This window comes from Caretta caretta, chromosome 1, assembly GCF_965140235.1.
Source record: "Caretta caretta isolate rCarCar2 chromosome 1, rCarCar1.hap1, whole genome shotgun sequence".
In the NCBI taxonomy this organism is placed as follows: Eukaryota; Metazoa; Chordata; order Testudines; family Cheloniidae; genus Caretta; species Caretta caretta.
Genome location: NC_134206.1, coordinates 330,339,165 through 330,364,210, shown reverse-complemented (window position 1 = coordinate 330,364,210; position 25,046 = coordinate 330,339,165). Strand labels below are relative to the sequence as shown.

Here is a 25,046-nt window from a genome sequence, read left to right as displayed (position 1 = left end):
GTAAGTATACCAGACCTGTCGTGGCCCTGTTAGAGCTATAAGTATGACATGAGCTCGATCCTCTCATAGCTTGCAAAATACTATGAATAGGAGGGAAAGGCATAAAAGGAGCAGTATGTCCCATATTATGAGGAATGCATCTCCTATAGATCCATGTCCCAGTCTTCCTCTGGAACAGAATTGAGGGCAGCGGGCATTGTGCTGTGTGGCAAAGAGCTCTATGGTGGGGTTCCCCATCGACTGAAGATGGGCTGAAGTGCTTGCATATCCAGTTCCCATTCGTGAGCGTGGGAGAACCTACTGCTCAATGTGTCTGCAATAGTGTTTTGGTGTCCAGGGCAGTACGCTGCTGAAATGGTGATTTGTTGGATACACCAGTTCCACAGTTTGAGTGCCTCTGATCATAAAGAGTGGAACCTCGCTCCTCCTTGTCTGTTGATGTAATATACGCAGGTGAGATGGTCAGTCATCACTCATAGTATGATGTTTGAGAAGAGGTAGGAAATGTTGGCAGGCATTGCAGACTGCTCGTAGTTTTAGGAGATTGACGTGTAGGATGGATTCAGTTAACAGCCATCTGCCCTGCACTGTGTGATTAGGGAGGCATCGGTTATTAGGATCATGGTCAGTGGACATTGGAGGAAAGGAACTCTGACACAAACATTGTTGGGCCGTGTCCACCAAAGTAGCGACCCCTTTACTCTCATCGGCATGGATAAGAGCTTGTGAAGGCTGTGTTTGTGGGGGAGATATACTGTACGGAGCCATGGCTGAAGACATTTCATGTGTAGATTTGCGTGCCTGACCACGAAAGTGGCCGTTACCATGTGGCCTAGAAGCTGGAGGCATGTTCTGGCAGAGATCGGGAGGCAGACTCATATGTTTGATACCAGATCTACTACACTTGAGAATCTGTGAGAAGGTAGAAAGGCTCTGGCTTGTCTGGCATCCAACTGCACGCCAATGAATTCCAGTTGTGTACCGGCATTAAAGTGGACTTTTCTCGGTTCACAAGGAGACCTAACTTTGTGAACAAGTCTATTGTTATGTGGACGGCTCAGAGAGCATCAGTCTCAGATGCGGCCTTAAAGAGACAGTCACCCAAGTATGGAAAGATGATGACATCTTGTTTCCTCAGATAGGCAGCAGTTACTGCAAGGACCTTGGAGAACACCCGAGGTGTGGAGTACAGTCTGAAAGGCAGAACTTTGTGCTGGTACTGGCGGTCGCCCAAGATTAATTGGAGAAATTACCTGTGAGCAGCGTGTATTGTAATACGAAAGTATGTCTCTTTGTGGTCAAGGGCCAAGAACCAGTCCCCCTGTTCCAGTGCTGGGATAATACTGGAGAGAGTAACCATTTTGATGCATTGCAGTTTGGTGAATTTGTTTAGATTGTGAAGGTCCATGAACAGTAAGTCTTATTTAATATACAAATAGATTTGACATTTGCACCGGGTGTTTATTTTATATATCAGTACAGGTCCATCATGGCTCGCCAGTCACCAGATTTCTTCTGGATCAGGAAATAGTGGGAGTAGAAATCCTGTCCAATGTGCCAGGAAGGGACAGGTTCTATGGCTCTCAGTTCCAGAAGATGATCTATTTCTCCCCAGAGAATGGGATTGTGAGATGGGTCTCTGAAGAAGGACAAGGAGGGAGTATGCCAGGACAGGATGGATAGGAAGGGGATGGAGTATCCTCCTTTGATTGTCTCTAGAACCCACCTGTCCAAGGTGAGGAGTATCCAAGAGGGGAAAAATAGAGCTAGTCGTTCACCAAACTAGTGGAACATGAAAGACCGTGGGAATGACTGGAATAGTGGGAGGCTTCTCGGGGTCTCAACCACACCTTCAAAATTGTTGCTGTGGTGGGGGCACGTGAGAGGTAGCCCCTTGATGAGCAGGCTGTCTACATTTGATAGGAGGCCTTTGTCTTTGGTGCTGGGTGTCAAAGTGCTGCTGAGGGGTGTCCTGCTGCGGTTAGGATTGCAGGGGGAGAGTATTTCGCTGGGTGTCTCTTTGGTGCTGACGTGTAAATGCCAAGGTAAGAGTGTAGCTTGGAAGTCTATTAGAGAACGCAGATAATTGTCCATGCGCTCTGAAAATAGTTTCTGACCCTCAAAAGGTAAGTACTCTACTGTGGTATGTACCTCATTAGGAAAACCTGAGAGATGAAGCCATGATGCATGCCTCATGACCACAGCAGTTGTGATGGATCAGGCAGTGGTGTCTGCACAGTCTAACGTGGCTTGCAGGGCTGTATGAGCTAGGAGGTGTCCTTCCAATATTAAGGACTGGAACTGCTCTCTTGGCCTCTGACAGGTCATGGCAGAGTTCCTCCAATTTAGAGTAGTTTAGGTAATTATACTTAGCCACAAGAGCTTCATAGCTGGAAATTTTTAATTGGAGCATGGCTGATTAATACGCTGTGTGTCCAAATAAGTCCAGGCATTTCCAATCCCTGTCTGGATTGCATTGGAATTGACAGCCTCTTTTGTGCACTGCATTGACCCCCAAAGAACTTGGGGTGGGATCGGAGAATATAAATTTCACATCCTTCTCTGGAACATTTTTTTTTTTGCACATTTGCAGGTTGGAGGGATGGACGCCAGGGTCTACCAGAGCAGCTTTGCACGGCTGAGAAGAGCCTCATGGATCAGTAGTGGGACCTTGGAGGAGGAGGATGTGTGGAGGGTATCAAGCAGATTATGCTGCTGGTACTTGACTTCCTCCAAAGGAATCTGCAAGGAGTCTGCAATCTTGCAGAATAAGTCCTGAAAATGTCTGAAGTCGTAGGCAGATGTAGGAGGTGGAGGCATGATAGCCTCATCAAGGGAGGAGGAGGAGGAAAAATGGTGGAGCCTCCTCCTCCTGTTCCTCCTCTTCAATTGGTACCGGCAGGGGTTCGAACTCCAGCAGGAAGCAACTGATGGAGAAGGAAAAGGTGCAGGTCTCCGGCTTTGCTCTCTGGGAGGGTTCCCAACTGCTCCCTGTACATGGCCCAAGGGTTCCAATATGGCCAGTGTGGAGCGAATGAAATATGTGGCTGTATCTATGGTGGTCCATGCCAAGACTGTGGACCAGATGTGGATTGTGGAAAGGGCGGATGAAGAGGTATGATTTGCCTGGCAAACAAGGGAGTAATAGAACACTCCTCCTCATCTCTGGGGAAGGTAGGTGCCATCCTCAGGAGGAGAAAGATAGGAGTGTCATTTAGTCCAGAGAGGGTAGGTCACATCGAAAGAGCAGAGACTCAGGAATGTCAGATACCAGCAGGTCTTTTTAGGGTATCTAAAGTCTTGTGGAAGGTGGAAAAGCATCATCGATGCCAGTGTATAACTCTATATCAAAAGGAAGGGTGTATTCCCCTGAAGTGTCCACAGCGCAAGAGACTTGGCCAGTGCAGACGATTTTGATGATGCCATGGGCTTGCTCGGGGCCAACGGTTTAATCGCTGTTGGAAAGAGTGCCAGTGCCGGCATTTCTTTCGGTGCTGAAATTTCTGAAGTTGGCCTGTCTCGTTCCTCAGAGCTGTGAAATGGTGCCAAGGGCTGTAGGTCTGGCCTGGTTAGGATCCTAAGACTGCTTCTTCAAGTTGGTACCAGAGGTACTTGGACGGGCCCTGGAGCTACATCCCGACAGACGAGCTGAGGCAACAGACCTCGCAGGCGACAGTGTTCTGGTGGGCTGTGCCTCAAACTGTGAGAAGGGAGCCCATTTCTTTTTGTCCAAGAGAGAAAGAAAGAAGGCTCTCTCTCTTTAAGGGACATGGGGAACGAGGATTGGCAAACAACCTGGCAGAACATGAGGGCCTCTCTGGGGAAGAGTCCAGGCCTGGGTCCGATGCTGGTCACAGAGAAGTTTTAATCTAAAGTCCGGTCTTTTCTGGCTCTAGCTTTCATGCCAAGGCAGTGGGAACACTTCTGTGGGATATGTCCCTCTCCCAGACAGCAAATGCACTGTGGGTGGCTGCCCATTACCAGGACGGCAACCCTGCAAGAAATGTACCCTTTAAACCTGGAGTATCTGGGCATAAGGGTGAAGGAAAAAGCTTCCCAATTGGGAAGGGTGGAAAGTGGGGAAACGGAAACCTAAGCATGAAATAACTGAAGGTAAAATTAAAACAAAAGACAAAACAAAAAAAATTAAGATAGAAGAAAGAAGAAGATAGTAACCACACTAACGGGTAAGGCACTATTCAGTAAGGGAAAAGCGGACTCTGCTGCGGATTCTGTCACAGACCAAAGGTGGCAGAGAAGGAACTGTGGGCACTAAGACCACACAGCACTATATATACACACATTCTGTGCAGAGTGCGAAGGGGGCCAGGGGCACATGGCCCGAAGGGCACTGCTGACGAAGATCTCCGATCCCAGACCCAGGGGGCGCTGCCATACACGTGTCCCATAAGGACATCACGTAAAGAACTTAGTTTTATTTCAGAAAAAAGTGACTGCAATTCTTAAGGATTTACATTCATAACTTCCAAATTAACCAACATGAAAAATCAGTATTAATTGGTATTATCACAGATCATTCATCGTAAGTACTTAAATATTAGAGAATGTTACTCATACGGTTCTTATTCTAACCAGTGAACTAGATCTTGAAAGTGCAATTTTAGTAACACTAAAATTTGTTAGTAATTTTGATGGCAAAAAAAGTGTGCTTTAAGCACAGATTTTGTTTTGTATGGTTTTTAACGTTTATTTCCATTTTGAGCCTTGACTGCATCCTCCAAATCCCTATGGACTTCAACTGACAAAAACAAAGTGACAAGCAGAAGCAGGAAGGTCAGCACCTATTAACTTAAAGCTAAAAGCATCTATTAGATGAAGCAAAAAAACATTCAGAGGCCATCTCAGCAAGATACTGAAGTCCAGATAGAAATTTTATTTATCAAATCTAGACTGAAGAATAGTATCATGTTACATTAAACAAAAATAATAAGGCAAGTGAGTGTAACTGGGGATTAAAAGAAAAGTTCAAACAAACACCAGGATGCACTTTCTCAGGCTAATAAATAATCTGTAGGGTGGGCAGTCAGTAAGTCTGTCAGACACACAGTTATTGTCAAGGAAACAGTCAGATCACATACTAAGAGGCATTAAAAAGGCTGGCTGGATCAAAAAAGACTTCTTTCAGCCTTCAGATTAAATTTGTGGATCAGATATTGAGCTGGTGTAAACAGTATAGCTTCATGGACTTCAACACATTATACCAGCTGAAGATCTGGCCCTGTATTGTTAATGAACACTACTGAAAAACGTCACACAGATTTGGTTAACCACAAAAGCACTACCGTAAGAACAGATAGTATGTTACAAGACATTTATGAACCTTTTGTTTCTTATAACTGAACTATTTATATCCCTTACAAACTTAATAATGTACACAAGCAGAGAAATAAGTTTTTGCTCCTTTAATATTACTGACTTGATTTTTTTGTAAGTTTCCTTGATTTACCATCTGAGATCTTTGAACAGATGTTAAGTCACACCAGATTAAGACCAAAAATGTAAAACATAACTAGTGTTTGAACAACTGTCCTGAGTGGGAAAACCTTTCAAGTTTTAATGACTTACATTTTGAAATTCAAGTAATAGCGTTCTAATATAGTAGTCTGTTCTTGCTTGTTCAGCTTCCTAAATAAGAGGAAACATCTGTGAGTGGATAGGAATTTAATATAGAACAAATTAGATATAAACCCCAACTTTATTCTCTATAGTGTCACATGAGCAAAAATAATTCACTTTTTGACAATTTAAGACTTACTTGAAGAGTCAGTGTAAAAGCTATTTATCTGCTATGAAGCTAGACAGGTAAACATGTTTTATCATTTAAAAAAAATGAAATAAGATTTTGGGTTTAAAAAAAATCAGTTAATATCTTGGCCAGAGGCTACTCTATTTAGAAATGAAATTTCCCCATAAAACTAAGCTGTCACCAAATTCTGTCACTTTTCTCTATGATATTTCAAAATACATTCCTGTACCTCTAACGCTTCTCCATGCCTTAGTTAACTTTCTCTGGCCTCCTTGTTTTCTAACTTGCTTCCTTCAATTTATCCTTCCTTGCCATGCACTCAGATCATGTTTCGCCCCCACCTGAATCCCTCCATTAATTCTCCATCATTTACTCAATCAAATTTAAGGTTATTTTTCTTTCCAAGATTGGACACAATTCAGTCCCACTTATATTGTTGAGTCTCTCCTTACCCTTTTCACTCCCTCTGCGATAGCAGCCTCACCTCTCCTTTTATTGTCCTCCTTTTCCTGATGCCTTATATTGCAACCAACCCATGCCACAAATGCCACCTCTATCCCAGTATGCACTCTCACTTCTTATTAAAACCTATTTCAAGTGAGTTTGCATTTGAAGGCCCTTGAACATACCACTGTACCCATGCCTTTTTTAGTAAGCAAAGGAAGTGTTACCATTTTCCTGGTCTAACTAGTATATGAATATCAATTTTTGAATTTTAAATGACAAGCTCAGGCCAGGGACCATTTGGGCCTTGTGCAATGTCAAACAAAGCTGGCACTCAACCAAATATTTAATATAAATGTGGGCAGCTACAAAAAAGTTATTCACCTCTCTGCAGTTATTTGCTAAATATGAAAGATTAATTTTACAAGACATACAATAAACAAGTATGCATTTTACATTAATATAATATAATAAAATAAATTATTTATTATATACAATATATAATATAACAAAGCGAGACACTAAAGTCCTCTGCATAGCCAGGCAAGACAGTGCCTTATGTCACTAGGGATCCGCAATAAATAACTGAGAACTAGTAGCCACAGTGAAACAACCTAGGGCCTGTTCTGTCCACAACGAAAAACGTGTATTTTTAAAACGTTACATGTTTAGAATTAAAACTTACACGTGATTACAAAAATGCATTCAGAGTCTGTGCTACTGAGTACATCTGATAATAGGAAGAGCTCTTTCAAGATGTACAGCAATAAATTTATTAAAAATATTAGTTTACAAAACTGTATACTTACACAAGAAATCTGAAATGGTCCAAAAGTTACGCTTTCTTCTCCATGCAAAGGCCAGTACCGCTCACATTTTTTCTATTAAAAAAAATAGTGTAGTCCTAATTTAATCCATAGTTGGTACTTTAAGAAAGTCACTGACAGTAAAAGTGTTGCCATCTTTTGTAATTTTATCGCAAGTCTCATATTTGGTGTTTTTCTTAAAACTCCAGCTTCTGGAGTCCTGTGATTGAGAGAGCATTTCAGCCTTCATTTAAAACTAAACAAAAATAGTAAGATTTTAGTCTTCCTGGTTGCAGAGAAAAGTTTGAAAACAAATCTTAAGGACTTAAAAAACCGAAGACCAACAGATGTAAGCAAGAGATTTCTAAAGTGAGATTTTTTTTTTTAAAGCCTCGTGATCTTTTGGAGCCCGATTCAAACTTTTTGTGAATGCACAGGGTTAGCAATAGTTGTTGCACAGTTTCCCTGTGGCACTGGAAATACCCACTAATCTAGGGAGCATGACAGAGCAATATCAGCCCTTCCTGTCTCCTCATCTGACATGGGGTTTGATGGACTCAAAATCTAGATTCCTTATTTGATTAATGGGGTTTTTTATGCCTAAAACTGCACTATAATCTCCACAGTGAGAAGACCAGCAGCAGTACAGCTACCATTAGTTCATTTTAATTCAGAGAGATCCTTTTATAACTGAAAATAAAGATTAGCTTGGATTCTATTCAGGTATTCTATTCAGGTTGTACCTCGCTAGCACCAAGGTACAGTTATCAGAAAACAGCCGCTTTCTAGAATGAAAAAGTGGCCAAATTCACTGATTTTCTATGCATATTGACACAACTTGGCTTGTGGAAGTAGATTTGTGAACTCTCTCCATAAAGAATGACAAGAATAAAGGCTCTTACTTGGTGCAATTGAGCTATATTTGTAGCTATTGACTTTACATAAAAAGTCTCAATAATTAGAACACTGTCCTAGCCAGTGGGGCTGCAACATTTATTCATATTTCCATTTTAAGCATACGTACCCGTCCCATTTCAAACTCTCGACAAGCCATTACAATTATCTGAAAAAGGAAGAAATATATAACTACAGGAAGTTAACATTTTAACATCTTTCATGAAAGTTCAGAACTTTGCCATCTGAGAAAGTGCTCAGACTGACTGCCTATTACTGAAGTGTTTAAACCTTTGTTAAAATCTAAATACAAGTTTTGCATATTAAGAATTGCACACATGCAGAAGTATGTACCTTTAATATTAACTTAATTTAAATACTAAACACTGAGTCTGAATTTTAATCACTTATAGCTAATCTACTCAAATAGCAATAGTAATTTCTTACATCCATTAGTTATTTGTATTCATTGCCATCCTAATGTTTTTAAATTAACAGAGAGAGAAGTCAGTCTACAGAAGTTATACACTTAAGTTCTTACATAGAATGACAAGTTGTGATTGACCTTGACATTTTTATACAATGTAAGTGGTTATATGCTTTACAAGCAAACACAGCCATAGTTGGCTTCGTTAAATTGCCTGGAAAGAACCAGGACAGATTTTTGCATTGACCATACATAAATAAAGAAATAAGTATTCAAAATTTTAAAATGTAACTTACTGCTATTTTTCATGGAGTTATGTGTATTACCTTAAACCTCTAGATAGGAAATCTTTAAATGTTAAGCAATTCATTGTACTATGGAGTAATATTAAGTTTCCCCAGTCACTAAATCACTGTTTTAATTGGTAAATATTAAAACAGATTTTAAATGTTCTTCAGTTATGAACATTTATGAATGAAAGTTGTACAATTATGAAAGGCTCATGAATTAGTAGAAAAGAGATGAGTTTCATAGTACTAAAGCTTCCACTTACTTCATTACAACAGTACAAAACTATATCACTACATGAACTCTAAAAGTAAGACTACTCCTAAGCTCACTTTTTTTTCCTCTTTTTTTTAAAATGTTTGAATCCTTATTTCTGAAATCGATTTTGCCAGTCCATACCGGACTAATTAGAGTGATAAACCCTATTCCAGGAAAATGATTAATGATGCATTTGAGCTGTTTGTATACCATAAAAATAATTTTATTGGCAATATTTAAATTTAATGTTTTCCCACAGTTTTCATTCATACTATAAAAAACAAGTTATGTTTCAACACTGTAGGTCACTAAGGTTTTAGCCAGTCTGTAGAATTTTTGGCAGAAGTCCAAGTTGCTCAATTTTTGTAAACATTCCTTTCTGCCAACAGCTCCAAAAGACTCTGAAAATGTATTTTTAGTTGCTCAATATTCATCACCATGTATGTATGTAACAAGTTTAAAAAGAGAAGTAAGGTACTTACTGCAACATTGTACTCCCATATCATTCTCCAGAAATCTATTACTGTATTTGCTAATGGTCCCTGGGTAGCAACATATGCTTTTGGCCCATGTACTCCCTAAAATTGCAAAAGACAGAAACAGCTGAATGTTCACGATAGAAGTCTGGTTGTATTGGATAAAAAAAATCCTTATTTCATAATTTAAATGTAAATCTAGAATCTCTTTTCAGTGTCCTTCTTTCACAAACTGATATTTTGTTCCATATCCAAAAAAATGGCAGAAATAGCCTCCACCACACTTCCAAACAGCTGACTTGATGTAAAAGCGGGGGGTAAAACAATGGGAATTTTACAAGAGTATGTCTACACTGCAGCTGGAAGCTGCCTTCCAGCCAGGGTAGATGGATATGCACTCATGCCACACACACACACACAAACACACACACACACGCACACAAGCAGAGTAGATATTCGAGCACAGGCTAGCCACCAAATAATAAGCCCATCTAACTTCATGCATCTGAGCTCAGGTGGCTAGCTTGTGCTGCAACATCCACATTGCTATTTTTAATGCGCTAGCTCAAGGAGGGCTAAAACATGTCCATCTACTCAGGCTGGGTGAGATGCTCCCAGCTACAGTGTAGACGGACCCCTGTTGGCTTCAAATGGACCAGGATTTCACAGTTGTAAATTCTTACATTATGCCAGCATAAAAAATTAAGACCAGAGAGTTCAGTAAATTTATTTATTGATTGATTGAAAAGGAAAGTTTGTATGGAAGTTCCAATTCTGCAATATTTCCCTTGCTTTATAGATTTGTTAAAAATGAGTAAAAACAAATACTTTAGATTTAAATCTGAAAGTATGCTTCATATTAAATTTGCCCACCAAAAAAAGTTTTAAGAAAAAGTGCAGAATTATTTACATAAGAATGGCCATACTGGGTCAGACCAATGGTCCATTTAGCTCAATATCCTAACTTCCAATAGCGGCCAACGCCAGATACTTCAGAAGCAATGAAAAGAACAGGGCAATTTTCAAGTGATCTATCATCCTCTGTGGTCTAGTCTTAGGGACACCCAGAGAATAGGGTTGCATGCCTGACCGCCTCTGCTAGTAAGCATTGATGGATCTATCTCCATGAATTTATCTAATTAATTTTGCAACCCAGTTATAATGGTTTTACTTTTTAATTTTGATTTAGTTACATTTAATTTAGTTTTGATTACTAGTGTTTAAATTTCTTCTTTTAACTAGTATTACATTTCAAAACTTAATTTTTCAATGTAGAAGTTTTACAAGACAGTTTTAGTCAGAATATTTTTATTTTTAAGTCAAAAGCAGCAAATATTCTCAGACAACGAACAAAAATTTGACTGAACTTTGAAATATTTGATAAAAATTTCTCAAATCAATTTTATATCCAAGTAGTGAAACTTTTTTTTTAAAAAAAGCAAGAATTAGAGATTAAAAGCATGCCCACTGAAGAAAAGTGGATCAGAGTTCCAGAGAAACTTAAAAATGTCACTTCAGATCATACAGGCAAAAGGCAAAGCATAACAGCATCCTACCATGACTCTACTACCTGAAAAGTAGGTTTTCAGAAAGAATGCTACTTTTATTGTATTAAAATAATCCCCCTGCCCCCAATAGTGATCAAATATTTGCTAAACATTGGAAGATCTGTATATAAATAATATTCTAGATCTACCATCTCCATGCAGTGGTGAGCCTTTGCAAAAGCTCACCACTGCATGGAGATGCAGAGATACGTTGATATGTGCTTGAATATTCTATCATTAATATGCAAATTAGGTATATACAACTTATTTTTTTGTCTTAAAATATCTATTTTCCTGTGAACAGTCTGTCTTATAAATGTTACCTGGAACTATATATCAAAAGAATGACAGATTTACAGTTTTACTGCACTGAAATCGTGATAGGTTAGCCAATTCCGAACTAAATTTTTTAATAAAAGTACAACATATAGTATTGTATAAAGTAACCTTAGACATTAACTCATTTAAAGTACACACCAACATGTTTGAAAATTAAATAAAATTATGCCAACTGGAAATGTTCTATAGTAAGATTGAGTTCTTATTTCATAAGGTTTGTAAAATATTAAAGATTAAAATTGCATTTCTATGAAATCCAAAGGTATTTTAATGTAGTCAGATGTTAAATACATACCTTAATAAAATTTGCATTGATATAGTCTGAATCTTGAGGGAGTGTTTTTAAAGTCAGTTTAACCCGGCTGTGGTCAACTAAAAGAAGATAGTTTTTTAGTGAAGAATTATAGCATGTGTTAAGATATATCTATTACATAAATAAAAATATTGCATGATGCAGCAAATTAATCAAACAAAATGTTTCTTAAGGTGCATAATAGTTTGTAGCAGATACTAGTCAGTCAATGAAATTAGCAATTTCTGAATAAGCTAATTTAGGTGAGAAAAGGCAGGAAAGACCTACAACTGTGCACTTAGAGCTTCTCAGTGGATCTCCAAGCAATTTACAAACATGGCTAATTATTGGGAATCCTAAAAAAAAAAAAAAATACTTTTACCATTGTATTGTTTTGAACAACTCCAATTTGTCAACATTAAGCAAAAATTTAATACAGTATTAAATACAACAATACTTATATCTATACAAGCTTTTATATAGAGCTTTTCCCCTGTAGATCTCAAAGTATCATTAACCCAGTTTTACAGATGGGAAACTGAGTAAGAAATAGCTGGAGTGACTTGCCCAAGGTCATCCAGTAGATCAGTGGTACAGCTGGGAATAGAACCCAGGTCTCCGGAGTCCTGGCCAGAACTCTATTAAGGTCACACTTTAGAATTGTTGCCTTTGAGTGTCTGGGTTAGAATTAAAGGATATCTGCTGTCACAGTTAAGGGCAACTACATTGTATTCCCCCTCTATAGTTCACCAAGGGCACTTACTATGTTCCCAGCTAATTAGCCATCACCTTTCTTGGGAAGATACTCATGTCTTACTCCTGACTGGGGTTTTCCCCTGCCTAATACAGTGATATTCCCAGCAAGCCAGACTGCCTAAATAGACCAGCAGTTTTGCTTTACTTTCTCTTCAAAGGCTACAAGCCACTGTAATTGCCAGCAGTTATAAATTACCACACAGCCCTTTATAAGAAAGCACATATATTTTTAAGGTAAAAACATTACAGAGAAAATGTATTAAAAAAAATAAAAGAACCACATACATCCTAATAAGCTTACCAGAGATCACTCCCCAACTACAGCAGGGGCTCTGGTAGGAGTCAGTCCTTCAAACCCAACAAAAAGTGTTTTTTCCCCCTGTGGTTACAAGTTCATAACAGCTTTAGTTCAGAACTAGCCCACCCTCCCCTGGAATAAGTTAGTTTTTCCTTTATACAGCTTGGGCCTTTGGTTGAGACTCCAGTAACAGGTAATCTTTACCAGACAATGGCTCATGCCTCAAGGCTGGGTTTTTGCATTACTAGAAGTGGGGAATTTACATTCATCTTGAGATTTCTCCAGTCAAACCTCTTGACACTTGTTTGTCCCAGAAGTCCATTCTTGTCTGGAACATTGTTCACTACAGTCCTTTGAAGTTCATAACACTTCCAAGGGTTCACCTCACATTTCTCCCCCAGAGAGATTACATATAATCCCAGCCCACAATAACCTTTGTATGTAATACAATGGACTCCAAAGATACTTAAACTTAATTCAACAAGGGTTTTCAAAAAGATATTGCAGGAAACTGCCATATCTGTCAATTGACATTGTTACTCCCATTTTTCTAACAGCCAAACTTATTATTTGCCTCTCAAATGAAAATATGGCAACACATTCCCAACACAGAGTGCTAAACACTGACAAGGGAATGCAGCTGGTTGAGACAACTAGATGCTGATCACATGAACTATAGTAGGAGGATACTGAGTGTGGCCTGGGAGAACAGTATACAACAGAAACTAGTTGAGACAGCATTTAGGCAGTTTCTTAGCATATTTTGTCTCCTGAAAAAACATATACCAAGAGGCAGGAGGAAAAAGGCTTTGCAAGCAAACTCTGGGATAAAGACCCAAGAGCTCAGGTTCCCTCTGCCTACCCAGCTTTCAAAAGAGCATTCCAACTGACTTCCGGATTGCTACAACCTATTTAGAAATTTCTAGCCATGGGCATTTCAGCCAGAAACACCAATAATATACTAAATGCTCGGTGAAGTTGCATACAATATATCAGAAGTAGAATTTCCAAGTAAGCTTTTAAAGCAAAATTCAACCAAGATTGCCAATTTTTTGTTTTGGATAGAAACAAAGGGAAACAATGGAAAGGTTTTCATTAACACTATAAATCTCTGGTTTACACCTAAAACAGAATATTTGTTTCAGCTTGTCTTGCCTTTTAGATTTAGCAGGCATCTACTCAGATGTTCCTGTATTTGGACAGTTTATATTTGTTGTATTAACCATAAGCAACTGAGCCTTCAACATAAAATAAGTAACTCAGTCACAAAACTTTGGTGACCAGAAAGTGTTGCGACTGAACAGTTGTGCAAGATTAGTATAACAGCCAGGTATTTTGTTTTAAGTACTCTAGGTTACTGAACTCTTTGAAGCACAAATTCAGCTCTGTTTAGGAATTGAGGATATGCTGATATTGCTCCATAAGAACCATCATATTCAAGTGGTTTATTTACAAGTACACAACTATAAATGCTTACATTTTAAGCTAAGAATTTCAACTGGGAAGCTTCTTTCTCTGGAGACAGATACACTAATGAAGGTTTGCTCAGTGCAGCTCTCTCTATCTACTGAAGAACCTTAGTAATCTTTCTAGTTTGTTGCTTGGATAATTTTATGATTCAGGAAAGTTACAGGTCTTGAAGTATAGTTGAAGTTAGAGAATTCTATTGTAGTGTCATTTCTGTGATTATTAAGGGGATACCAGGAAGTTAATCCTTTTTAGGTGCTATGGAAAAAAAAATAAACTAATCCTGCTCAGTAACAGTTAGTACACTCAGTTGACACTTTCAATATAACACAAGTAAAGAGACAAACATATTAACATTCAACTGAATACAGCAAATACATCTGTAGGTAATCCACGATATTGGTCAATTGTGCATTCCATTTGATTGTGATGCATCACAATTATTTGACATTCCCATTAATGCAATATTGAATAATAAATCCTGTTTTAGGTTGTTTCAAAGTTACTCTAAATCAAAAACAGTGTTCTAGAGTGGAGATTGTCCTTGGAGTCTAAGCTCAGGCAACATTGTTACTGACTTTCAATTTGGCTGTGGCCTGTGACAAGCCTTTGGTCATTTGCAAATCAAAATAAAAAAAAAATTAAAAAATAGGCATGTGCCTTCCCCCACACCCCTCCTTCAGAATATAGAAAGGAGGCTTTAAACTTTTAAAACAAGCCTTTTAAAAAAATACCCATTAGAAATTCATATCTTGTGTACCCTATTTTCTGCAAAGACACTATGGATGGCTGGAGATTTAGGAGGGTTTTTTGTATCTTGTAGAGTTTTTTTAAATTAGAGAATTTGCATAAAAAGTGGGTCTTTGTTTCTGCTCTTGTGGCTCAACCCCCAGCAAAAAAGGGAAGATGGTGCTCTCCACAGCAATTAACTGTGAGGTCAAGAGTGTATTAAGTCTTCAGGTGGAGAATAAGCATCAGTAGCAAGCCAACCCCTAAGGAAAGAAGACCCTGTTTTCAACCAAATGTCGTTAACAAACAGGAATGGAAATATAGGAAGTAGGCTATAAGAATTACTTCCAAACAGCACGCTTTCCAAACCTTTTCATTAGGTATCAGTAACAAAGTATCACTTATGTGTTGCTACAATAATTTCCTTCAAGCAAATGTTTTTGGCAGGTTAATACGTAACGCTCCTCAAAGCGCCAGTTTTACTCCGGGGCTAATTCTGCACCACTGTGCATATGCAGAATTCATATCCCCCTACAGATTTCTTTGCTTCCCTGCAGAAAAATAACTTTCTGACAGGGAAGCAAAGGGCAGCTGCAAGAGCAGTCATGCACCACTCCCTAGCAGCACAGGCACATCATTTCAGGAGCAGCTGGCAGAGAGGTAAATCACCGCAGGTCTGGGGACACCCCAGCTAGTGGCTCCTACCCTGATATGGGATCAGCTGCTAGTCCTGGCTTGACTGGAGGCAGAAGATGGGACTTCCTTTTCCCCTGCAAGGAGTTGCTGGTGCTGTGTCAGATGCACCCCCAGAAACCTTCCCCAGCTGCAGGAAGCTCAGCATCCTCCCCTGCTTCCTGCCCCCATCTCTCCTCAGCTGAGGAGGGAGGGGGTCACTGTATGGGGAGCTGCTCCCCTATCCGCCCAACCCCCGTGCAGCTGGACCTCCCATACCCAGACACCCCTGCCAAGTCTTACCCAATACATCCAGAACCCCCTTAGCCCGCCATACCCAAACCACACCCCACTGAATCTCAACCCTGGCATTTGGAGCCCCCCTGCACTTAGACCACACCCCACTGAGCTCCCTGCACTCAAACCTGCACCCACCCTGATGCCCCACCCCATGCACCACTTTGAGCCCCCACATGCAGACCTCCATGCGACTGACCCCCAACTAGCTGCACCCAGACCTCTACCCCACCAAGCTCCACTTCCCCAGACACTCCCCCACACTTAGACCCCAACACCCAGACTCCTCTGTTGAGCCCCACCCATCTTTACCTGGATGCTCCTGCAGAGTTCCATTGCCCCTGCACCTGGAACCCCCCAACAAGCCTCTGTGCATCCAGATCTTCCCATACCTAGACCTCCCACTGAGCTGCCTGCGCCCAGATTGTCCCACACAAAATCCTCTCACTACACACCTGGATTCCCCCCACACTGAGCCCCTTCACACTTGGATCCTGCCTGGTGGAGCTTGCCTGCTCCGCACCTGGTGCGCCTGGCACAGAGGGGCAGGGCCCCAGAGTGTTTCTGGGGCAGGCCCAGGCCTTGTGCTGTGTCAGGGTCAGCTGCAGCCTCACTGCTGAGTCTGTGTCCCAGGTGTAGGAGGACTGCAGTGTGATCCCCCACCTTCATGCAGCCAGTGGCCTGTGCTCCCCACTGCCATGCTGGAGCCTCTACATTTAATTAACAAATGAAACTTGCAGAATTTTAAAATATTGTGCACAGAATTTTTAATTTTTGGCCCAAAATGCCCTCAAGAGTACAGTTTATAGAACTACAAGAAGAGCTGCAATCATCACTAGTTTTAAGAGACAGTACACTTTAAAAAAAAAAATAAAGATACAGAAAATCCCTATGAGTGTAGGTTATATTGCTATTATAGTAGCAACATAATTATTGCCATGTCATACTCTTTAATCCTATTTCACCCAAACACAAAGCTCAGCTGCAAAAATTCATTTATGAAAATTGTTGAAAATATTCAGAGATGGTCTTATCATGCAGCCTGGTTCCACTCCCTGGGTCTCAACTAAATCACCTACCTACACTTCTGGTTCCCAACTTCTCTAGCTGCAAGCTGAACTCAAATCCTGGTTCACCAGCCCTCTGCTGCCAAGCTCCATGGAACATTACAGAAAGCATGCACAGTTATCAAATTAACCCCTCTTTGTAGGGAAAGCTGGAGAGCACGAAGCAGCAATAGACAGGTTCACTATGGCAGGGAGACAAACCAAGATGTCAGGTGTCTGGCTGCAGCAAAATGACTTCACAGCCCATTAGGCAGTGGGGGCTGTTGTCTGGTATGTAGGAAAAGGTGTGTGGCCCCTTTAGGGGGTAGATATCTAGAAAGTGACTTGCTGTAGCAGCTTCAGACAAGGTCAGCATAGGAATGCTGACCCATTCCCCCCACCAGATGACTGGAAGAGAGGGAAGACTATTTAGGTCTCACCTGGACTAGGCAGAACAACAGGAACTAAAGCACTCTGTTCTCTCATTATGCCATGTACACATACAAAATGGGAAAGGACTGCCTAGGAAGGAGTACTGCAGAAAAGGATCTGGGGGTCATAGTGAACCACAAACCAAGTATGAGTCAACAGTGTAACACTGTTGCAAAAAAAGCAAACGTCATTCCGGGATGTATAGGAGTGCTGTACGTAAGAGACGAGAAGTAATTCTTCCACTCTACTCCACGCTGATTAGGCCTCAGTGTTGTGTCCAGTTCTGGACGACATTTCAGGAAAGATGTGGACAAATTGGAGAAAGTCCAGAGAAGAGCAACAAAAATGATTAAAAGTCTAGAAAACATTAGGAAAAACTGCGTTTGTTTAGTCTGGAAAAGAGAAGACAGAGGGAACATGACAACAGTTTTCAAGTACATAAAAGGTTGTTACAAGGAGAAGGGACAAGAATTTTTCTTCATCACCTCTGAGAATAGGACAAGCAGCAATGAACATAAATTGCAGCAAGGGAGATTTAGGTTGGACGTTAGGAAAAACTTCCTAACTGTCAGGGTGGTTAAGCAGTGGAATAAATTGCATAGGGAGGTTGTGGAATCTCCATCATTGGAGATTTTTAAGAGCAAGTTAGACAGACACCTGTCAGGAATGGTCTAGATAATACTTAGTCCTGCCATGTGTGCAGGGGACTGGACTAGATCACCTCTCGAGGTCCCTTCCAGTCCTATGATTCTGTGAAGTAGCAGATTGTCTTTCCCCCCGTTTTTCTGTTCTCACCACACACCCCACAGCAGAAGCAGAAAAGGAGAGAGTTTCAGCTCATTGGCGTGGGACTTTAACAGAATGGTGAAAACAGGAAGGGGGGTGTCCCCCCACCTTCCTGCTGGTCATAGCAGGCATGTTAGAGCTGATGGGATAGGGAGTTCCAAACTCCGCTCATGGGGGACCAAGAGGAGCTCAAGGGGCCACAGGAAACCAGGGGGTAGGATCCTCGCCGTATGGGCAAAGGGTTGGACACAGGACCACAGCTGGCAGATCCCAGGGTGGTTTCCATCTACCAAATGGATACCGCTTTACTGTGAAGTAACAGATCTGGAGGGAAGCAAACACACCCTGTAGTGAACTAGCTGGGTATGTGGGCGGGGATGCCAACAGAGCATTGATTCAAGTTGTCTGGGCAGTTGCTTCCAAAGTTGTTTCTACAATACTACAAGGCTTACAAGGTGTAATGGGTTGCCCAGAGCCAGGACACTTGCATGAACGGATTGCAAGAGAGGAGAGCGACATGACTGGTCGTGGTGAGTCTGATCAGCACCAAATACAGGTTTAAGGGGCAGGGTGTTAAAGTGAGTCCCTTCCATCCAATGATGGAGTCTGTAGGGGAGACCTCAGTGGGGTTCAAGGAACTTGCTCCCACCTAGGTTCCCTGAGAGGAAAAGTGGATGAGATGGGAGGGTGGTCTCTTACCCTTCCCTCCAAGACGGCAGGAGACACTGAACCTAGTGGAGTAGCAGAACAAGCAAACAGGCTATGTGGGGGATCTGGTCTCCTAAGAGCTGTGTTGGAGATGTCTGGGGTACACACACCTTCTACAGAAGTTATGGCATTACACAGCCTTCAGTTGTTGCAGCAACTGGGAGCTTCCACGTGTGAGGGAGGTCTGGAAGTAGTTTTAATGAAAACCCAAGGCTCCAGCTTGGGAGACAGGTGATCATCACATGAGGCAGACTGCTCACCAGGGGGCAGAAGCCCTTAAACGGGGGATGATTTATGAGAACCCTACAACTCACCAACTGATCGGGTATGTGAATTCACAGGACAGAATTGCTTTCCCAGGGGCAACTGGTAAGTAACAGGGCACTGAGGGTGCCAGTCACGAGCATGGTTATGCTGGGGTGGCTGACCCAATGGGAGTTCACTTTATCAGCACTACTAAAAATAAAATTGAGAGGTGAATTTGTAGACATATCACTGTTGCACAGGGAGGTGCTGACAGAGAATAAGTTGGGGCAAAGCAAGCAGGGTAATGAAATGCCCAAGCAGCCACGGGTGACTAGAACTTGGGAAAACTGGGAAGCTGCCTTCCTGATCTATTCGGGCTTTATTGCAGAGGCTTACCTAGACAGAAGGTCAGCACTGTTCAAATATATGGATATAATCAGGTGCACATCTCATACGGTACGGGGCATGGTTTGGTTTATCTATGAGGAACAGTTTAGATTGTAAAAAGAACAGGAGTACTTGTGGGCAGCAACACAAACCGGTGGGACATACCAGATCATACACTGCGGCCAGAGTAGATGACACCACAGGCTGGTTTCCATACCGACAGTTCATTCTGCAGCAAGCCCACCAGACACCTGAGGCTCATAATGACATTTGCTGGGTATTTAATGAAAGTAGTTTTCGTAGCATCTGAAAATTTAGACATGCTTGCAAAAATGTGCTTTAGAGCCTGCAATTACCACAGCAATTGAGGAAGGCTGCAGTAGGGAAACAGAATGGATGGGTAAGTCAAGTGCTTCCCACAGACCCATGGGGGCCAAGGCACAGGAAGGGTGGGGGTGAGTTGAAAATGGGGGGCTGGACCAAAAAGTGTCATCTCCAATTAAACTGGAGAAGTTAAAGGTGTCCCTTTGAGATTATGCTAACAAGACAGATGGGGCACATTTGTGGGATGAGTTTACTGAAGGGTTAGGATCCCCTTTACAGGGGAAAAAAGTCATATTATGTCCAAAAATTTTAAGTCCTTAGCGATAATGGGTCATATTGTAAAGAAAAAGATTACAAAAGAATTAAAGAATAGGGTAGCAGGGCTATGCAATCATCTACTGATACAGAACATGTAGGTTACTCCCCTAAGCTTGGTCCCCTAAGGAAGTTCCAGGTGAATATCATTTAGTTCACCACCTGTGATACTCATGGGGTAGCTCTGTTAACAATGGAACAGACCCAGACTTGTGTTCTGTGCACATGGTTAGGTCTTGTGGCCCCAGAGCACTGATGGCCAAGTGTGATATCAAGTCTGCTTGTCAACAGCTATCAGTGCATCCTTCCAACTTTGAAAGAGAAACCCAAAATGTTAAAGGATAATATTATTTTGATAAAGTTATGTCCATTGGATGAGCAATATCCTGTTTGGCATTTGAGAAATTTAGTACAATGCTACACAGGGCTGTGATGCTGGTTTATGGCAGGTAGTGCATTACTTAGGTGACTTTATACATGGGCAGGGTAAATCTGGATGAGTGTGTTAGCCTGATGGACAACTTTCAGGCATTAGCTAAAAAACTAGGGGTACCCCTGGCACAGAAAAAAACAGAGGGGCCTTCCACAGTGCTGACCTATGTGGGTATAACACGGTGGGTATATAAATTCCCTTAGGATAAGCTTCTGGAGCTACTGGGCTTGATCAGGAGGGGTAGGGGGCCATAAAAAGTTACACTCCATGAGCTACAATCTATTAATTGGGCATCTAAACTTTGCCTGCCAGGTGGCAGTCCTGGGTCTGGATGCTGCAAGCAGGGCGCAGAATGCCTTTGCGAGCACAGACAGACCTCACCATTTTCCAAGAGTTACTAGAGAGATGAAGGAGGATTTGGGGGTTTGGGAACAGTTTCAGAGCCATTTTAATGGAGTGTCATTGTAGAGGGAGGAATGGATACCTGCAGATGGTTTAAAGATACTCCAAAACCCATACCTCCCAAATCATCTGAGTATGTTTTACCAAGAGAGGTCGTGCACCCAAAAATGACCCTTCATATGGATACAAAAAGAGATACCCGGGGGGGGGTGGGTGACAACATTTTTAGAACATTTTCTCATTTGGTCGCAGTGGTCATTTGGGAAACAGAGTTTGCTAATAAAAGCATCTATTTCTGGTGTGACAACATGGTGGTGATACATGTTATCAGTTACTAGTCCTCCAGATCACAGAGTTATGAGGTATATAAAGGCATTTGTACTACGTTTAGGTTTTAATATCTGTTTCTCTTCCAGACATGTGCCCAGGGTTGATAATGTCATATCAGATGCATTGTCTCATTTTCAGATGGACAGATTTTGGTATCCAGCATCAAAAGCCAGCAAGGAACCCAAATGGATGCTGCTAGCACTATGGAACCTTGGTGTAGGACAACTATCATTGTAGTGCAGAGATAGGTGGCTCTGTGAACACTGCAGAGCTACAAAAGAAGTCTTAATGATTTTGTTCAATTTCAGGAGCGAGAGGGCATGTCACCAATTCGGCCCATAATGGAAGAATGAGTGCTGCAGTACATGGTGTCATTAGCAACCTGGCAACTGGTATCACCAACCATCTCCACTCACCTACCGGTCCTTACATTGGTCAGTAGGCTGAATAGTTACTCAGATCCTTTTAGTGTGTTTTTAGTTTTGAGACCATCCTGCTAGAAACTTCCAGGCACCAGCCCTAAGGAAGATACATGCCACCCGTCACTGTGCTTAAGGATCTGGTGCAGAATGTAAAGCCCACACATCATTGTGGACAAGAGGTAAGTTTATTCCTGGTGGCATTTCTGGTAGCACATTTTGGAACTTTTAGGATCAGTGAACTAGTACCTGGGTTCTAGGAGGACTCTTCCGGAAGGGCTATGGAATTGAGGGATATTCACTGGGAGGGACGATTGGTCATATTAACTTTGACGGAGTCAAAGATAGTTTGAGTAGGTCAAACATAGATAAAGGAGGTGGGGTGAATCCATTAATCTACAGGAGGCTGACGAGCATAGGATCTGCCCTGTGGAGACTGAAGGCATATGTGGCAATAAGGCCAGGGAGGGATAGGCCCCCTCTTGATTCCTGGTGATGGGAGTCCCCTCACAACATACCAGTTTGTTACAGTTTTAAGGTGGGTTCTGATGAAGTTTGGGCTTCCAGCATATGAGTTTGGTTCACTCATTCAGGATCAGGGCTGCAACAGCAGCAGCCCAGCTGAGCCTGAGAGCTAGTGCAACTCAAGCAATTAAGTATTGACATTCTGACGCATACAAAATGTACGTGAGACCCCAGATGGAGAATCCGTGTTAATTTTCCTTTGTTTGTGTATTCCAGATGTTAGCAAACGAGCCAGGCAGACATTGGTGTGGATCTGCAGGCACAATATTGTTTAGTGGGTACATAGCCAGGCTTCCACGTTGCCTGGAGGTTGCAGCTAGGCCTCAGTGGTAAACCAGCCCTAAACTGACATGGGAGGAGGGGTATAAGAACATAAGAATAGCCATATTGGGCCAGACCATGGTCCATCTAACCCAGTATGTGAATCCCAGGTGCTTTAGGCGGACCAGCAGTTATGGAACCATGCATATTATGCGACCAGCTGTTGTCCCTTTTTTACACTGTGGTGGCCTGTGAGCAGGCACCAGATATGATTTTTCCCCAAAGTGAACCACAATGATTTGGGAATGTGTAAAGGGGTGGACTTAATGATAAGAGCAAAGAGGGACTTGGGGCAGATCCTGGAACTTTTCCAGGAGTAAAAATTATCTGGTCAGACATGTTGCAATACAGGGTGTGGCAGGAAACTGTGAAGCCGCCTTGGGTCAACAAGACTAGAAGCTATGTGAATAGGGAGAGGGCCAAATTCACAGATGACATAGGGGATTTGTAATTTCTCATCCAGACATAGTATAAGGGGCACCAGAATTACCGAGGGAGACTAGGGTCCATTTGTCAGCCTTAGGGTATACGTAATTGATTATGGAATTACCTGCACTGTACACTTTTATCTGCCAGGTACTACCTGACATTTAGGAACAAAGTTGTAGCCTAGTCAAACCCCATACAGTTTCATCATAGCCAGACAATGGCACAGTCCCTGGGAGAAATGTAGCATTTTGGGGAAAATGGCAAATATTACAGCTGCAGAATTGCTGAGTTAATGTGGCATCACTCAAATGAGTGGGGCAGCTCACACCTCTTTGAGATACTGTTTCAGGCTGTCTGGAACTCCAGAAGGAGCACACTGCACTGGTTTATCTTTTTTGTTTTCCAGATTCTCTGTAACCCTTACAATTCCAGAAGGAACTCTCTTTTTCTAAATGAGCGCTGAGATTCTGGAGTACAATGCTGTAGGAGAGGGTGAATTCTGTGGCAAATTCTATGATTACAGAATACACCAAACCCTGGATATATTAATACACATTTATGGTTCCAGTTTAGAGTTTAAAAATTGGTCCCTCTGGATAATTCATGTTCAACATTTTAAATTAAAACAGAATTTAAAGGTAGTGTATTAAAAGCTGTGTAAACAGCCTAAAATAAAACATGCACTGATTTGTTTAGGTTGGAACTAGGATGGCATATGGTAACGAATATGTCATATATATACTTCTCTCTGGTGATAAGAGCAGTTTCTGCAGATTTAAAGATTGGCAAATGCTTTACAAAAGTCTATTGTGCCTTTTTTCCCTTGTTTATGACAAAGATCCATAAGAGTTTTCTGGTTTTTACTTCGATACCAACATAAATCTTTTTCTTCCCTAGTTCACTGAAGGACCTCCTGAATATATGAAGATATTCACACCTCAAATGAGCAGGAATTATACTTCTAGACTTCTGACTTTCCTGAATGTCACCAAATTCACCTGAGGTCTTCCCTGCTTTTCATACAGCTGTTGAACACTTAATTCATTTCCCCTGCATACAGCTGTGTTCTGCAGAACTAGCATGGGTATTTTTTCTAGTATATTTCTATTTAAATAACTAAAAAGACAAATGAAGGCTCTAAGTACTCAAGCACACCATTAACACCACAATTAAATCTCAGCAACGTTAAAATGATCATTCAACAGTGCACAAGTCGACCAACCAGACGTCTACCAAGACTTCTTTCCATCCCTTCATTGTTATGGGAAGCGTACGTTTAGCCTTCTCCATAAGTTCCTATCAAACAGATGTCTTTTCAGCATGTCTGGACTATTTCAGACCAAGGTTAGGAGCTGCAGACTCTTGGAGCCCTCACTATCTGCCAGCCACTGACAGCCTGGAAAAATTTCTTTCTGCCCATGACATCAAGAGGTTTAGGGTCTTAGAAACCATTAACCTCCTTGTGCCTCCCTGGCTGTTAATCTATGTCATAATCATGGCACCGTCCAACTGAAACTCTTCTACACAACTGTCACTGGTTCTGAAAATTCAATACAAAGAACCTCACTGCATTGGTCTCTGGCCTGTTTATGGATCACTTTCATTCTCTGTTCATTAGCCCTGGACTACTGCTTTCCCTAAATGAGCATCCTAACCCTGTAGGTTGGCACCTGTATTCAAACACCTTCCACTCCAGAAGTGGTCAATAGTAGGTCATTCCTTTGTGGATAGCAACTGTTTCAGATAATGCCACACCTTCTTAGATATCTTCAGATATAAAATCATCTGTGGTACCACAACTTCCTTCTACTGCACCAGAAAGATTTCAAATGGACTACTGGAGAAGTAGGCTAAGGGCACTACAACTTGACTTTCCACCACTGATCCTTGCGCCTGCAGCAACTCCACAGTGTTCTCCCGAATGAATAATCAAAGCTTTGCCCTATCTCTGAAGTTTGTCATTTTCTCTTGTAGAGGCTGCTTATTAGGTCTTTTAATTGTTCCATGACCTACCAGCTCCTACTAGACACTGACAGAACTCTTCTGGTTTATTACCTACCCATTGCTTATTGGGAAACTGCAAACCTCTAACGCTCCCAGCCTGGCTGTTTACAGATTGGCTCGAACCAGTCAGTCATCCAGGTAAGGATGGACACCTGCCTTTTCTTTCAGTGCTGCAGCCAACA

The 25,046-nt window shown here is 41.5% G+C and overlaps 1 protein-coding gene across 3 annotated transcripts in view; it reads right to left on the bottom strand.

Annotated features, from left to right (window-relative positions):
* Positions 1–25,046, bottom strand: part of PTPN12 (protein tyrosine phosphatase non-receptor type 12) — a 147,507-nt gene that overhangs the window by 60,955 nt on the left and 61,506 nt on the right. For all 3 annotated transcript variants that reach the window (XM_048836452.2, XM_048836451.2, XM_048836450.2), the window contains exons 3-7: positions 11,542–11,618; positions 9,367–9,462; positions 8,042–8,080; positions 7,021–7,092; positions 5,587–5,646 (exon numbers count right to left, since the gene is read on the bottom strand). In XM_048836452.2, coding sequence (XP_048692409.1) covers positions 5,587–5,646; positions 7,021–7,092; positions 8,042–8,080; positions 9,367–9,462; positions 11,542–11,618 — 344 coding nt within the window. The remainder of the gene's footprint in view (positions 1–5,586; positions 5,647–7,020; positions 7,093–8,041; positions 8,081–9,366; positions 9,463–11,541; positions 11,619–25,046) is intronic.